Consider the following 15604-nt stretch of genomic DNA (forward strand, 5'->3'; position numbering starts at 1 on the left):
TGTGGACGCTAATATAGTTATCGTTATAGTTATTCTTGGGGTGAAGTGAATTATGAATTATATGAAGTCAGTGAACTGATTGTTTCTTAATAATATAGGATAGTTAAAATGTCTAATGACATAATATCATCAACATGTGAAGACAGAAGTCAGTGGCACTGATTCATTTGAAAAAGGCATTTCTATACTGAAAAAAAAATCTAAATGTACAAGTCTATGAAGTAGAAAAATGAAGGACGAATGATTTGAGGCCGATATTGAGTCGAATGCTAAATGTAGAATCACACTGTTTCTGGATGCTTCCACAGCACTATGACCAGTCAAAGTTTTTTAGTCACGTGATGGACATCCTCAATATGGTTTTCACCGGCCTTTTCACTGTGGAGATGATCATTAAACTGATGGCTCTCAGACTCCGGGTCAGTCCTTTCACTCACTTGCAGATATGATGTGTTTGCTAGCTAATACGCTACCGTCGATAAAGTTACTGATTTATTTTCTTAAAACCAATTAAACACTTTTCAAACCATTCATTCTGAAGCTTAAGTTAGTCTTGAACTTTTCAAGTGTGATGTTCTTAATATCTGGTTGATATTTAAATATGATATTTTAAAATCCCCCCCATTTCGCAGCATTACTTTGTCGACGCATGGAATTCCTTTGATGCTCTGATTGTTGTGGGAAGTGTGGTGGACATTGTAGTTACAGAGTTCAGTGTGAGTTTCTCTTTTTCTTTATTTAATCAAATAATAGATATCAAAAAGTTAAAATAGTAAAGATTACTTAGCATATTGTGCAGTTTTAGTTAAATTCAGTTTTTTGGGGTTTTTTGTCACAACCATCTTTTGAGCCTTGATGATAATGATGATCATAATTGTCTTTAATCCAGACATTAGCTCACTTATAGTTGATGCACAAATTAGAATCACATTTTATGTTTCCTGTTTGGGACATATGTGAATTTTTCTCCCTTTTTTCTCCTCAGAGCTCAGAGGACAGTTCTCGTGTATCCATTACTTTCTTCCGCCTGTTTCGTGTAATGCGATTGGTTAAGCTACTCAGCAAGGGGGAGGGCATTCGTACACTGCTCTGGACTTTCGTGAAATCACTCCAGGTCAGAAGACAATGATTACAAAAACATTTTTCATATTTTGAGCAAGTGATTTAAGTTTAAATTTGTACCATTCTTTTTGTCCCTCAGGCCCTGCCGTATGTTGCTCTTCTGATCGCTATGATCTTCTTCATCTATGCTGTGATTGGAATGCAGGTAATTAGAGGCTGTGGAAATGTATATATTATTGTACATATTTTATTATAATTTTAGTTTAAATCATTTTGATAATTTTTTAAATAAACAGATGAACAACTGTTGAACAATTTAAAAAATAATGAATGATTTCTCTGTTCGTCAGACATTCGGAAAGATTGCCATGCAGGACCACACGCAAATCAACAGGAATAACAACTTTCAGACCTTTCCGCAGGCTGTGCTGCTTCTATTCAGGTGAGAGAGTGTGTTTTTCTGTAGCTCAAACAGTAGAGCATGGTGTTAGCAATGTATAGTTCTTGGAGTTTGATTCCCAGGAAACACATGAACTGATAAAAATCTATACCTTGAATGCAATGCAAGTTGTTTTGGATAAAAGCATCTGCATAAATGTAATGTATGTGCTCTACATTTGCAGGTGTGCAACGGGTGAAGCGTGGCAGGAGATCATGTTGTCCAGTCTTCCAGGGAAACGCTGTGACCCAGAGGCAGACTATGAGCCCGGTGAAGAATTCACCTGTGGCAGCAACTTTGCCATTGTCTACTTCATCAGTTTCTTTATGCTCTGCGCCTTCTTGGTAATTGCACTGAATGTTGTTGTTGTTTGAATTAACTCTATTCTTCATAACTTTGCAGTTACAGTATAGCTTATATAATTTTTTTTTTTTTTTAAGAAAACTTTTCAATTGATAAGTATGCAGCCCCGTACATGACATGCGGACAAAAATATATATATCGTGGCCAAAAATTAAAGAATTCATTCTCTCGTTATTCTTTACAGTTTAGTAAATAGTGGCCATGTTGAACTAATTTAATTAAATCAAAATGAGGGAACGAATTATTAAATTGTGTGCACGATTTACTTACAAATTAGTAAAACATGCTGAGGTATTAGTAAGTAATTGTAAATTCGTGGCCACGAATCCCACAATACACTTACAAAACATTTACATTTACTGAAAAAAAATTATTGTTGAGCTCTTCATAGTAATTATTATGCAGGACATAGTAGCCTTTCGTTGGCTAAAATGATTTCAGTGTGATTTGCATAGTCTTTGTTGTGTATTTTCAGATTATAAATCTGTTTGTTGCCGTCATTATGGACAATTTCGACTATCTGACCCGTGATTGGTCAATTCTTGGACCACATCACCTGGATGAGTTCAAAAGAATCTGGTCAGAGTATGACCCTGAAGCTAAGTAAGACTATCAGTCTTTCTCTAATGCGTTTTATATTTAAACAAAAAAACTGCTTCAAGACAGATTAAATGTGTGTTTGTTTTCCAGGGGTCGTATTAAGCACTTGGATGTTGTGGCTTTGCTCAGGAGGATCCAGCCACCACTTGGATTTGGGAAACTCTGCCCTCATCGTGTGGCCTGCAAGGTAAAGACACGTGCACCAAATCCATCTTGTGTGCTCTCTTCCCTTATCATATCTCTCTTTGTGTCTCTCTCTTTTTGGCAGAGGCTGGTTGCAATGAACATGCCCCTGAACAGTGATGGTACAGTGACCTTCAACGCCACCCTGTTTGCCCTGGTCAGAACTGCGCTCAAAATCAAAACTGACGGTCTGTACGGGCATACACACAAACACAAACTCATACACTTCATCTTTCTGTTACAGAGCTACAGATTATTCTTATGAAGGTGTGCTTTGCATATAAATCCATAAGCCCTTCTGTCATTGTCATCTTTTTTTTCTCTCTAAATTTAACCACATGCAATAATATAGGTTACCAGATAGAATATTAATAGACAGTAAAGCTTTTTGTATAAGCACAGACGCATGATGTTCTTATGAAGCTCTGTAAGCTCATGTGGCTGTAATATGTTGTTCTCAGGAAACCCTGATCAAGGGAATGAAGAGTTGAGGATCATCATTAAGAAGATCTGGAAGAGAATAAAACCCAAAATCCTGGATGAGGTTATTCCACCCCCTGCTGGTGAGTTTTTCTCCATTACAAACAGTATAGTTCCTCAAATCAGTCAAATGACCACATGGCACCAGGGTTGGAATTTTTTTAATGAATTAATTGACTCCCTTTCTAAATGCTAAATTGTAATTTGAATGACAGTAAGCAAATTTAATGAATTGCAAAACGGTCACACAACAACAAACTGCACAAGAGCATAGAAATCGTGTATCTGTATTGTAAATCTACTTCATGCTGTTTGGATTTATTATCAAAACTTTCTTGTAAATCATTCTGGCAGTTTTCTGGGAAATTGAATGAAATTGAATGAAAGTTAATTTAAATAGACATTTTTGTTGGTGGAATTTCATACAGTGATTATTAATATCTAAGGTTTCTGGAAATGCCTCATATATTGTGCATGTGAAAACATGTTTATAAGTGATTTACTCTAAAAAAAAAGGAAATATATGTATTATATGAAATATGTATTTAAAAATGTCATTTTTACTGTTGACTTTACATTTTTGACTCCAGTTTTATTTAATTGGCATTTAAACCACATCCTGAGTTCAGTTCTTAATGCTCCACAAACCTAATACTCATACAAACATAAGAAATGACAATTTTCAACTGTGCTGTTTTATTTTCATCATTCAATGTTACTTCTGTTACAGATGAGGAAGTGACTGTGGGTAAATTCTACGCTACGTTCCTGATCCAGGACTATTTCAGGAAGTTCCGTAAAAGGAAGGAGAAAGTGGGTCTGGAAGATACAGAGAATGGTAACCCTTCAGCTCTACAGGTAGATCTCTTCCACATTTTATTTTATCTGGGCACATACCGTACCTAAATCACACATTTTATGCAAATGCCCCACATTTGTCCCCACATGTAATCGGTTCATACAAATCCCACATTGAGAGATGATCCACTGAAGCAGACTAAACCAACAATAGTCTTCACTATAGATCTGTGACCCTGGCAGTCTTCATGCCCAGGATCACTTTACACAGTTTCTGATTATTATTCTCTGTGGGTGTGCTATCATTGGAAGGTTGAGGTTGCATGTGTGGGTTTTGTGTCCATGCTGCATGCATTTAATCATTCTTACAGACCATTTCATCTGTGATAAGGTGGCCCAGGTTGCTTTTCAACAATCTGCCAATCTTAGAGTAAAAATGTTGCTGCACGCATTTAATCCTGAACAAAGAGTTATTGCTCACGACTCAGATGGGACTTGAACCTACAATCCCCAGCTCTAGAGGCTGATGCTTTATCCTTCAGGCCAATTGGCCTTCTTTCAGCATTAGCAATGTAGTCTTAGCCAGTAATGCTAAGTATAAACCACAGCATTGTTGTGATTTTCTCTTCCAGCCTCAATCATACTTATATGATCTCAGCTAATTTATCAAGGACTCACTTCAACTTCATCAGACAAGTTATCTTTGATAGGTGGATATTAGCTTTTCTACAATTTTAACTTGAGGCAACACAAATTTGAGGTTTGCTACCTAGATGGGACTCAAATCCACAATCCCCATCTCCAGAAGCTGATGCCTTATCCGTTAGGCCACTTGGCCTTTTTTTAGCTTTAGCCATGTAGTCTCCAGTGGTGGACAGTAAAAAATTATTTTTACTTTGTTACTATACTTAAAGGTGCAGTGTGTAAATTTTAGCGGCACCTTGTGATCAGGTTTAGAATTGCAACCAACAGAAGTTACGGTGGCCGACAGGAAAAGATGTCGTCGTCTGAGACAACAGAGTAGCCAGTTAAGCAATGAGGTTTCTTTACAAAGATAAATTAAGAAATTATGTTTATTTAATTATTCAGTAAAATGATATGTTATTGCGAATATTATTGTTACTTGTTCATCATTGTGTTTTATTTGCTGACTTTAGCTAGCTTCTTTGCACGAAGAACAACATAATGACGAAACGTGCTCTGTAGTAGTTTGTCCGTTTAGGGCTACCGTAGAAACATTTTGGCGCAAAATGGTTATTTCAGTGGGACCCGCGGTGTATGTAGATAGAGATGACTCATTCTATGGTAATAAAAACATAACGGTTCAATATGTAAGGTCTTTATACACCACTGAAAACATAGTTATGTATATGATTTTGCATTTCTGTCAACAGATCCTCCTAAAAATTACACAATGCACCTTTAAGTACATTTTTCAAGTTTCATTTTTGGGGGCTTTTACTTCACTACATTCCACAGTATAATATTGTACTTTTTACTCCACTAAAATCATTCCTTGTTACTTTGAACTGAAAAAATCGTCCCCTGCTTCAAGATGCAATAGTGGTGTCCAATTCGTTTCATTCGTGAATTGGACTGATCCGATTGCATCTATTCTTGAGTCAACAACTCATAGATTCAAATGATCCAGTCAGAGCGAGTCTCCTGTTTAACAATTCACTGAATTCACAAGTCTGACTCAAAATGAGCCAAGAACGGGAGATGCTTGGAGCTTGAGGGAGTGCGCGACTGAGGCTGCTCACTGCAGAGCCATGGGTGGAGTGTGAAGTCCGGCGGAATGGGTGGAGCTAGAATGTCCAATCACACCCTAACCCTACCCATAACTCTATCCCTCCACCCATAACTCTATCCCTCCACTCATTAGATCCACAGTGGAGCTGGACTAGGTCAAGCTCAACCCATAACGTCCAGAAAGGTGGAGCTGGATGTCATTTGGCTCTGCAGTGAGCAACACTTTGAGCGACTGATGGAGCAAAAAGTAAGTTACTAATGCCGAATTTTAGGATTTCTAAATGAAAATCATATATAGGTGACAACTCTGAGTTGTTTGTAAACTAAATCTGCTGTAAAATGGCGAGTTGTTTAAGCACATTGTATAAAATTCTTAAATGTGAACGTCTGAACAGGGTAGGTTTCAGGTAAAATGTTAAAATAACGCAAATTAATGCCCATGCATCTTCCCCGCTGCTGTAGCAGTTTCAAATGATATAAAACTAGTGTGTTTGCATAGCGTTCTTAAAATGTTAACACGTTTTGTTATTTACAATTGTTTGCATACTTGAATGATATGTGTATGATACGTTCTTGTAATACAATAAAATGTTTTCTTACTTGCGGATCAATACATATTAAGTGTCTGCATAATCTACCTTATTGACTAGTGCTGGCTACTTGGAAATTCATAATTATTACTAATGATGTCAGACTGATCTGTAACCTATTTAAGCTCTATCTGTGTGTCTAATAAACTATCTGTGTATCATTAAAAATCAAGTAGAATTGAAAAGGATTCATTTTTCTGGAGTAATATTTTAATAGGAGATCTGTACTTTCACTCAAGTACTTGTTTTGTGTACTTCATCCACCACTGGTTTTCTCAGTTAGTAATATTAAGTATAAGCCATGCCAACACAACAGTAATGTTATTTTATCTTCTAGCCCTACTTGGTTTTAAATTATCATTGTTATGTTTGCAACATCAGTCCTTTTAATTTGATCGCAAATTCATCGAGCTGGAGTCACTTCAGTTTCATCATTCAGACATGATATCTTTGATCTAAGTGGCTGATAGCTTTTCTACAATTTTAACTTGAATCTGTAGGATTGTAGGTTTGGCAACACAGATGTATGGATTTTGACCCAAATGGGACTTAAACCTACATTTCCCCGCTCCAGAGGCTGCTATCAGGCCACTAGGACTCTGTCCTTTTTACAGCAACATTTTTTTTTAGAACCCGTTTGAAAGCATGCCAAATATGAAAAAACCCTTATCTGTTAAGCTGCTGGGCCACCATTTAGCGGCCGGTTTCTGAGTTTTTTTCTGGTCATTTTGGTGTCTGTGTTGTATAACTCGGCTGTATGGTGAGCTGCATATATACTGTGGTACCTCTCTCTTTCCGCGTGCATCTGTGTCAGGCAGGGCTGCGAACTCTGCAGGACTTGGGGCCAGAAATGAGACTGGCCTTGAACGAAGATCTGGAAGAGGATGAGGATGGTTTGGAGGAGGAGCAAGAAGAGGATGATGCTCATTATAAGGTGCTTATCACTTGAACCATCAAGATTCTTTTGGAGCAATTTTTTGAAAATTGAATTAGTCTGTTTTTTAACCAATTAACTGATTTTGTTTTGCATAATGAGTTTATCTTATTGATTCACTCAATTGAAAATATTACATTATATCCAGATAGTCAGAGACAGAAGAATTAGAACATTATTCAGAATAATGAGACACATGGTCTATTGAGACGGATGGTAATTTGAGTACCAGATTTACTCTGACTGGAGCAGATATCAGGTAATTAATAGGGGTTCGGGCTGAGGATTTTTTGGTGTAGGTGTAGATGTTGTGGCTTGGTGAAATGAAATGAGTATAGAAACTATTGCATTGCCTTAACGTCAACCAAACAGTGTATGATTGATAATGGTTTGCTTTCTTTAAAGTACACCGCATGTATGGTAAGTTGAATAATTATTGGCAGCACACTTTTTAAGTGCTCTCAACTTATGCATTGTTAGCCACACAAAAAGTTTACGACCCAGGTGGGACTTGAACCCACAATCCCCAGCTCCGGAGGCTGATGCCTTATCCATTAGGCCACTGGGCCTCTGTTTAGTTCTACTTTTGTTTATCAGTGTCACATGATCCTCCAGAAATCACTCAAATATGCTGATCTAGTGCTCAAGAAACATTTTGTAACATTATAAATGTCTTTACTGTCACTTTTGATCAATCTGATAAATTTAATAAAAGTTGGGATTTCTTTCAAAAACAAATCGCACTGATTACAAACATTTGACCAGTAGTGTAAATAGTCAAATGGTCATACTTTGTAATATTTTATTTTAATATAACATTTTGGTGTTTTTTTCACTCCCATTGCTGTCATCTTAGAATGAAAATGGCTATGCGGGCCACACTGAGCCCTCAAACAGAAGCCGGCGCTCCTCTCTGGCCACTACTCCCAGCGTCGCTCCTGTTCCTGTCCCAGGAGATGGCATCTTGAATGGGGGACTGGGACGTAGGAGCTCCCTTGCAAAAACACAGAATGGGAATGGTGCTCTGGAGCACGAGAACCTCAGGAGGAGAGACAGCACGCGTTCCTCCCTTCATTACCAACACAAGAATGGTGTGATCGACCAGCTGCCCAAGAGGTAAATCTAGTTGGTTGCATTGCATTTATGCATATTATACATTATACCTCATATTATGTCATTTGTATTTTTATATATTGTTTTTTTTTTTTGATAGACCATCATACTACAAATACCCAAGGTAAGCATTCAGCAGATAGTTTGTAGCACCTCCCAGCAGGACCTGTCTCCTGTTCTCTCAGTCTCTTGCTGACTGCTGGTTTCCTCTTATCTCCCTCAGGAGGGACTCCAGAGACCGGTTCTCTTCTCCGCTGTCTCGGAGAGAGGAAGGTGGTGAATACCCTGGAGAGCAGCGCTTCTATGGAAAAGACGAAGACAGCGAGAGTGTCATCTCTAGAGAAAGGTACTTATAAAGTCTTACCTTTGCCTAAATGAATGAATTCATATTTTGTTGGCGATTAATTTAAAGGTACGCTATGTAACTTTTTTTTTTTTTTCAAAATTAAGTAATCATACTAAATACAGTCAATACATCATCAATCCATCCTCCAAAATGTGTTTTTGTCTTACCCTGATTCACTATGGTAAGCCTATCGTAAGTCTTTATATTTTCGACCTGATTGGATGGTTTGTTGTAAATGTTGTAAAAGCGATGCAGAGATGGTGAGTTAAGGTATTTTATTGAAAATATAAATTGCCATATGTATCTCTCTAACAGAGGTCATTGTAAAGCATCATCTTTTAAGAGTCATTTCATTATGGTTGTTGAAGCGCTGTGCTGGAATTTATTTTCAAGGAAGTACAGTGGTTATTAATAGCTATAGCTACTGTAATGTCTTCAGCTAGTCAGCCTGAGATCCTTTTCATCTAAACTAGTTATATCTCTTAAAGGGATGGATTACCCAAAAATGAAAATTCTGTTGTCATTTACTCACCCCCAAATTGTTACAAACCTGATTACATTTCTTTGTTCTGCTGAACACAAAGGAAGATATTTTGAAGAACGTTGGTAACCAAACAGTTGTGGGGCACCACTGACTTTCATAGTATGAAAAAATATACTATGTAAGTCTATGGTGCCCCACAACTGTTTGAAGAAATGCATACACGTTTGGAACAATAACAAAAGTGCAAGTAAATGATGACAGGATTTTCATTTTTGGGTGAACTATCTCTTTAAGCCTAGTAGTGAATGTTTTATGAGCAGTAAGATAACCATACGCATGCAGAGCCGAAGCACAACCAACACAATGTTCTTCTGCAAAATGCGTAGTGTACATTTAAGCAGTATTATAAAAGAAATAACATGTTTTTCATCTTCAGGCATGGTTATCCAGAGGACAGCACAATTTTCCCAGGACATAGAGACGTGTATGATGGCCACTCTATGAGACACCCTGTCTACGGTAATCATCATGGAAACAGTTATGAAGAAGGCAGGAGGACAGCACGGAGACGCCTGCTGCCAGCAACACCTACTGGTAAATCAATTATAATGTTGTTTGGAGGTAATTAAGGATTGTGCCTAAAGTTAATCTGTATATTTCATTCTATTGTTTGTCCATTTCTCAGGGAGAAAGACTTCATTTAACATACAGTGTTTAAGAAGGCAAGGTAGCAACGATGACCTGCCCATCCCAGGAACGTACCATCAGAACTCTCCACCCTGCAGAGTGCGTTCACAGGTAATGTTACTACGTACTATAAACTAGTTCATTTTCATGAAATGTATTATTTTAGTTTTCACATGGATTTATTCATTTTATTTATATTTTATTCAATAAGGTGGCTTGGATAATAAAATAAAACGTAAAAATAAATGTTTTTTTTGTAATATGGAGATCACATTATCTCACTTATTTGATGCTTTTCAAATGCCTTTTATTTATTTTGTTGTTTTACACTTTTCTCAGATCTTCAATGGAATAATAATTATTTTGACAACTATGAAAACAAACAAATAGTGACTATAAATGTACACATTTTAATATTTATTGTGTGAAAATGATTTTTATATATTAAATTAAGCTTCACATCAATTTCAAGTATGCGCTTCACTAACACTGCCGTCTGTATGGTAAAAACATTTTGGAAAAAAATGTATTGGGGCAAAATTGTTGGACACAAAGTGACCAACAATTTTGTGTCAAAATATTTTAATTATATGTATTTAGGATACATTAAAATGCTACTTGTGAATGTAGTCTAAGTAGAGAAATTAAACAAGCCTGAAAGTGTTCTAAAATCTACCAGATTTTATTTTCCAAAAGCCCTCAGGGTCTAAAAATGCCTGTAGTTAAAGAAACACCTTATGTTCACACAGTTCCTGCTTGTCAACTGCTTTTTGGAACTGAAGTGACTCCCTTGAATATTTACGAGTTACAACATTACTTTTAAGGCCTTCAGTACGAGTTGAAGTCGCGCTTGATCCCACGTTCAACACAAAGCTGTGTGTGGAGCGCAGATGAAACACCATTCATGCACTTCTGCAGAAAATTTGTTTTACTCTTTAGAGGAATCGTGTTGATACTGTCTCAATATGAAACAGATCACTGCGATCAGGATTATAATGACAGCATTGAACATAACCTATATTACTCAGTCTTTCTTTGTTTCTTTCTCTCGCTCTCAGGGATACGGCAGTTATGATTCTCGTCGCAGCAGCGCAAGATCGTCCACGGGGTCTACAGCATCCTGGGCGAACACCGGCCCTCGACGGGGTCGTCTCCTCTACGCTCCCCTTATCTTGGTTGAGGAGGAGGGAGCAACAGGGGCTGGTAGTGTGGGCATCTGGGACAAAAAGGATAGTTCCGTTGGAGTGCCTGCGTCGGTTCGGCACCCCGGTTCGGGATGGTACTCGGGACCCTCTGCTGGTGGAGGGGGGCAGCCGTATAGAGCCTACACCACCCTTAGAGTCCCTACCCAACTCAGTCCTCACTACAGCGAGAAGAGAGGCAGCGCTGACAGTCTGGTGGAAGCGGTATGAGTGGAGAAACACTAGAGCATGAGAGCAACATTACAGTAATAACAAAATAACATTACAGACACATTACATCTGGACTACATCAATATTACAGTAACATTATAACATGTTACAACTAAAACATAATTAACGCAACCTCAAGGGAACATTTCAAAAGTAGCACAGCAACACTGAAGCAAACACTGGAGCTCTTTATAAAATTATTAATGCTGCTGTGATGGATATATAATATAATATCTATATATCTATCGTTATATAATTAATAAATGTATAATAATGTAATGTAATATATTTAATTAAATAATTTATAAATATAAAAAAGAATATTAATATATATATATTAATTTATTAAAATAAAATTAATAAAATATAAAATATTATTAAAATATATATAATTTTTTTTTTTTTATTATTATTCCTGTGATGGCAAAGCTGAATTTTCAGCAGTCATTATGGAGTGATATCACATGATTCAGAAATCATTCTAATATGAAACATTTCTTATTATTATCAATGTTGAAAACAGTTGTGCTGGAAACTGATACTTTTCTTTCCGGATTCTCTGATGAATAGAAAGTTCAAAAGAACAGCATTTATTAGAAATAGAAATCTTTTGTAACACTACAAATGTCTTTACTGTCACTTATTTAATGCATCTTTGCTGAATAAACGAATGAAGTTCTTTAAAAACAATCTTACAGACCCCAATCTTTTGCACAGTCATTTGGACAAGGACATGTATAATGCCATCACTCTCAGTCACTTCAGATATTTCTTTTTCTCATCCACAGGTCTTGATCTCTGAAGGTTTGGGGTTGTATGCCAAGGACCCAAAATTTGTAGCCTTTGCCAAGCGTGAGATTGCAGATGCCTGTCACATGACCATAGATGAGATGGAAAGTGCTGCAAGTGATCTCCTAAGCCGTGGGGGCTCTGGGGAAACCCAAGGCTTTCGGAACCACGCAGATATGGGACCCATATACAGTGACGAGGAGCCAATCAGGAGCCATGAGGAAGAGGAGCTGGCTGATGAGATGACTTGTGTTACGTCTTTCTGAATAACAAAAAAAGAGCCAATCAGGACATCAGTGGGTGGAGCATCAGAATCCTGACTGACCAATCACGTTGTTCATGCTGCTCTGAGTCAGAGAAAGAATCTGGAGAGAAAAAGGAGGTTTTGCTCAAAAATATTGTGAGCGGATCACACTCAGTCTGTGAAAGAGACCAGCTCCGGTTTACCCTGTCTACATGGCAGTTTTAAATTCTTTAAATACAAATCTCTGAGAAGACTCTTTTTATATAAACTGATTATCATGTTGAACATGTTTTATATACGTACATGTGTTTTTACTCCATCATTCTGGTTTGTCTGTCTATTTTTAAACGTCATTTACAGAGGGATACTCCTACCTAAAATATGAAAACTCAATAATTTTAAGTATTTAAATAAATATTTTAATAATTGATTAAAAAAAATAACAATGACAACATCAACACTAATAATATTTTTTTTCTTCAGGTTTGTCTTGCATTTTGTGTGTATGTGTATTTTTTTTCCAGTTGTCCTGTGCTTGACTGTTTTTGAATGTGGGTTGAGTCTTTAAATGGTGTTTACTCCAATTCTGACTTGAAATTCAATTTTAAAATAAAAATATCAGCTTGGAACAAAAAGCACACTGTGTAGGAGCAACAAATCCTACTTGTGTCGGGTTGTCCAGAGCCTGGCCGGAATTTTAAGGACATTTTTTAGAACAGTGAAAAGTTGTTGTTTTTTTCTTCTTTTTGTCTTTTATTTTATTCATTTTATTATTTTGTTTCTGCTGTTTCATACATGTTTTGAAATATTGTTGATATGCCTAGCCACTTTAGTCTTGTCCGTTGCCTATAGGCCAGCCATAGCAACAATGATCTATTCAGTAGGACACAGTTCCCTTTTCATAGGGCTCATTCAATACAAATGGAAAATACGGAACATTTGCTAAAAATAAAATGACCACACATTGCAGATGTGAACTTATCTGTCATACCACATTTCTATGTAATCCCCAGCATTTGCTCCCTTCCAAAACAATTGAACTACTTTAGTGTAAATATACAGAACATTATTAATAAAACCACTTCTTAATAACTAAAGATTTATATGTGTGATTGAATGAGAGTTTATTTATAAAATATAATAGTGATGTTTGTAAACCAATATAAAGAGGAAGTGTTTCCACACTTTTTGCAATCTGTCTTTTTTTATATTGTCGGGTATCAAGGCCTGTTGGTCAGTAATTTTATTGACTTCACCAAATGTAAAAAATTAGTAATTAATCATATTTAATTATGAAAACATGGCAATCCAACTTATAGCATTTTGTGGGAAAGCTTTTTGCAAAGCCATTTTGTGATGCAAACGTTTTCTGATTGCATAAAGGCCCAGTGACCTAATGGATAAGTCATCAGCCTCCGGAGCTGGGGATTGTGGGATCAAATCCAGGGTTGCTTTTTTACTGTATGTGTTTATTAGACGTGTGCCCTAATTGATTGTCTGATTGGTTGTGGCGGCGGTGTTGCAACAATCTATGGAGATATTCTTAATGTTTCTCTGAAAACAGGACACAAGTTTTAATACATTTGAAGTGCTTGTGCTAAATGTACTTTCAGATAAAAAAAAATTTGCTTTGGCTACCGTGTTTGTTGACTTGTTGATTTCCTTAAAGAATTTGCAGATTTTCTCTCAGACCTATTGGTCAACGTCAATAAAGCATTGATTGTTGGAGATTTTAACATTCACATAGAAAATAAAATGATGTGTTAGGGGTTGTGTTTGCAGATTTACTAAACTCCTTTGGTGTCAAACAAAACGTCACTAGACCAACTCATCATTTTAATCACTGGATTCAATTAAATTGCATGGAACCAATCCTACTGATATAGATATTGTCACTGATCACTATACGTTGTAACATGCATACTGCTGATATTTGCCATATTGTGCCGCTTTATCGACCAGGTAGAACAACTGTCCAAACCACTATAGATGGATTCACAAATAACATGCCTGTTCTGTCTCAGCTGCTGTACCCAAACACACAAATGAACTTGAGGAAATGACTAGCATGGGCACCATTTTTTCTAGTACATTAGAAACTGTTGCACCCATCAGATTAAAAAAGGTAAGAGTGAAACTGTGCCATTGTGGAACAGTATTACACACGCTATCAAGAGAGAAACTCGCAATCTATAGCGCAAATGTATACAAACTCATTTAAAGGTCTTTAGAATCTCGTGGAAAGACGGTAAAAAGCTCTAAAAGCAGACAGGGCTGAGCATCTCCACAAACTCAGAGAAAATAACCAAAGGTTTTTGTTTAATACAGTGGCTAGATTAAAAAAAACTAATCACCTGAACTGAATATTCCATTACAGTTTAGTAGTAATGACTTTATGAATTTCTTCACTGAAAAAATCGTGAAGAATTTTACTTTTACTGTAAATCTTCAACACTGATTTGAGGTCAGACCGTTTTGCGCTTCAATTATAGTAGTGCAATGTTGGGGAGGGCACTTTCTTTAGCCCTACTGGCCCTCTTGCACAACTGTTCCACTCCTTCTTCCAGACATCTGGATCTATGACAAAAATGTTCTGCGTTATTACTTCTTTATCAAAGTTCAGCATTTCTCAGCCTCATTTACAATAATGAGGGAAATTAAAGCACAAGAGTTTTGCCATTAAGACGCTCTCATAACATGCATAGAGAGCCTCTAATGAGTGTTTTCCTTAGCAGTGAGAACAAGACAGCTGTGGTGCTTTGGGCTTCAAAAGGAGGAAGTAGAAAGCGAGGAATAAATGTATGTACTTTTATTATGATGCTGCCTTTTGTGCTGTCCAAAGAATCTAGTAAAGAGGACATTTCACCATTATTTACCACACCATTTTTTTTTTATTATGGATATATTATAATATGATCTGATTATGACTGTGAATTATTTTGGAAACATTTTCATGTTTTAGCATTTGTGTTTATTCCCCTCTCTAAAAATAGTGTAAGAGTCATCATTGTCAGTCCATCTCTGTAAAGGAGAACATTCTATATATATTTTATAACATTCTTTAGTCTATAAAGATCTTAATAAACCGATTCATTATGGTATTTTAACAAGATTACTTAAAAGATATAAAGTTTTATGGAGAGCCCAATGAATCCTAAGTGACTGGAACTCCAGAATATCCATACCACACAGTCCTACATCATTATCATTTGAAGTTATTTAACTGTGATGGTGTTGTCTTGTCGTTTTTTTGTTTGTTTTTTAAGTCTTTCATTAGTATTTCCCTGTTTGAATCTTAACCTTCCACCTGGCTATAACAGCAAAATGA

The 15604-nt window shown here is 36.6% G+C and overlaps 1 protein-coding gene across 1 annotated transcript in view; it reads left to right on the forward strand.

Moving 5' to 3' along the window:
• cacna1fb (calcium channel, voltage-dependent, L type, alpha 1F subunit) overlaps positions 1–12298 on the forward strand; it is a gene marked incomplete at both ends in the record, with an annotated part of 46596 nt that extends 34298 nt beyond the window's left edge. Inside the window, 19 exons of the mRNA XM_081348598.1 lie at positions 309–419; positions 633–716; positions 986–1114; positions 1202–1267; positions 1413–1504; positions 1686–1845; positions 2340–2467; positions 2555–2651; positions 2733–2835; positions 3109–3210; positions 3858–3985; positions 7082–7201; positions 8058–8317; positions 8415–8438; positions 8538–8660; positions 9581–9738; positions 9830–9942; positions 10890–11237; positions 12032–12298. Of these exons, the coding sequence (XP_081204724.1) occupies positions 309–419; positions 633–716; positions 986–1114; positions 1202–1267; positions 1413–1504; positions 1686–1845; positions 2340–2467; positions 2555–2651; positions 2733–2835; positions 3109–3210; positions 3858–3985; positions 7082–7201; positions 8058–8317; positions 8415–8438; positions 8538–8660; positions 9581–9738; positions 9830–9942; positions 10890–11237; positions 12032–12298 (2613 nt within the window). The remainder of the gene's footprint in view (positions 1–308; positions 420–632; positions 717–985; positions 1115–1201; positions 1268–1412; positions 1505–1685; positions 1846–2339; positions 2468–2554; positions 2652–2732; positions 2836–3108; positions 3211–3857; positions 3986–7081; positions 7202–8057; positions 8318–8414; positions 8439–8537; positions 8661–9580; positions 9739–9829; positions 9943–10889; positions 11238–12031) is intronic.
• Between the last annotated feature and the right edge of the window lie 3306 nt (positions 12299–15604).

The sequence above is a fragment of the Scardinius erythrophthalmus genome (assembly GCF_964197995.2).
Source record: "Scardinius erythrophthalmus genome assembly, chromosome: 20".
NCBI classification, from domain to species: domain Eukaryota; kingdom Metazoa; phylum Chordata; class Actinopteri; order Cypriniformes; family Leuciscidae; genus Scardinius; species Scardinius erythrophthalmus.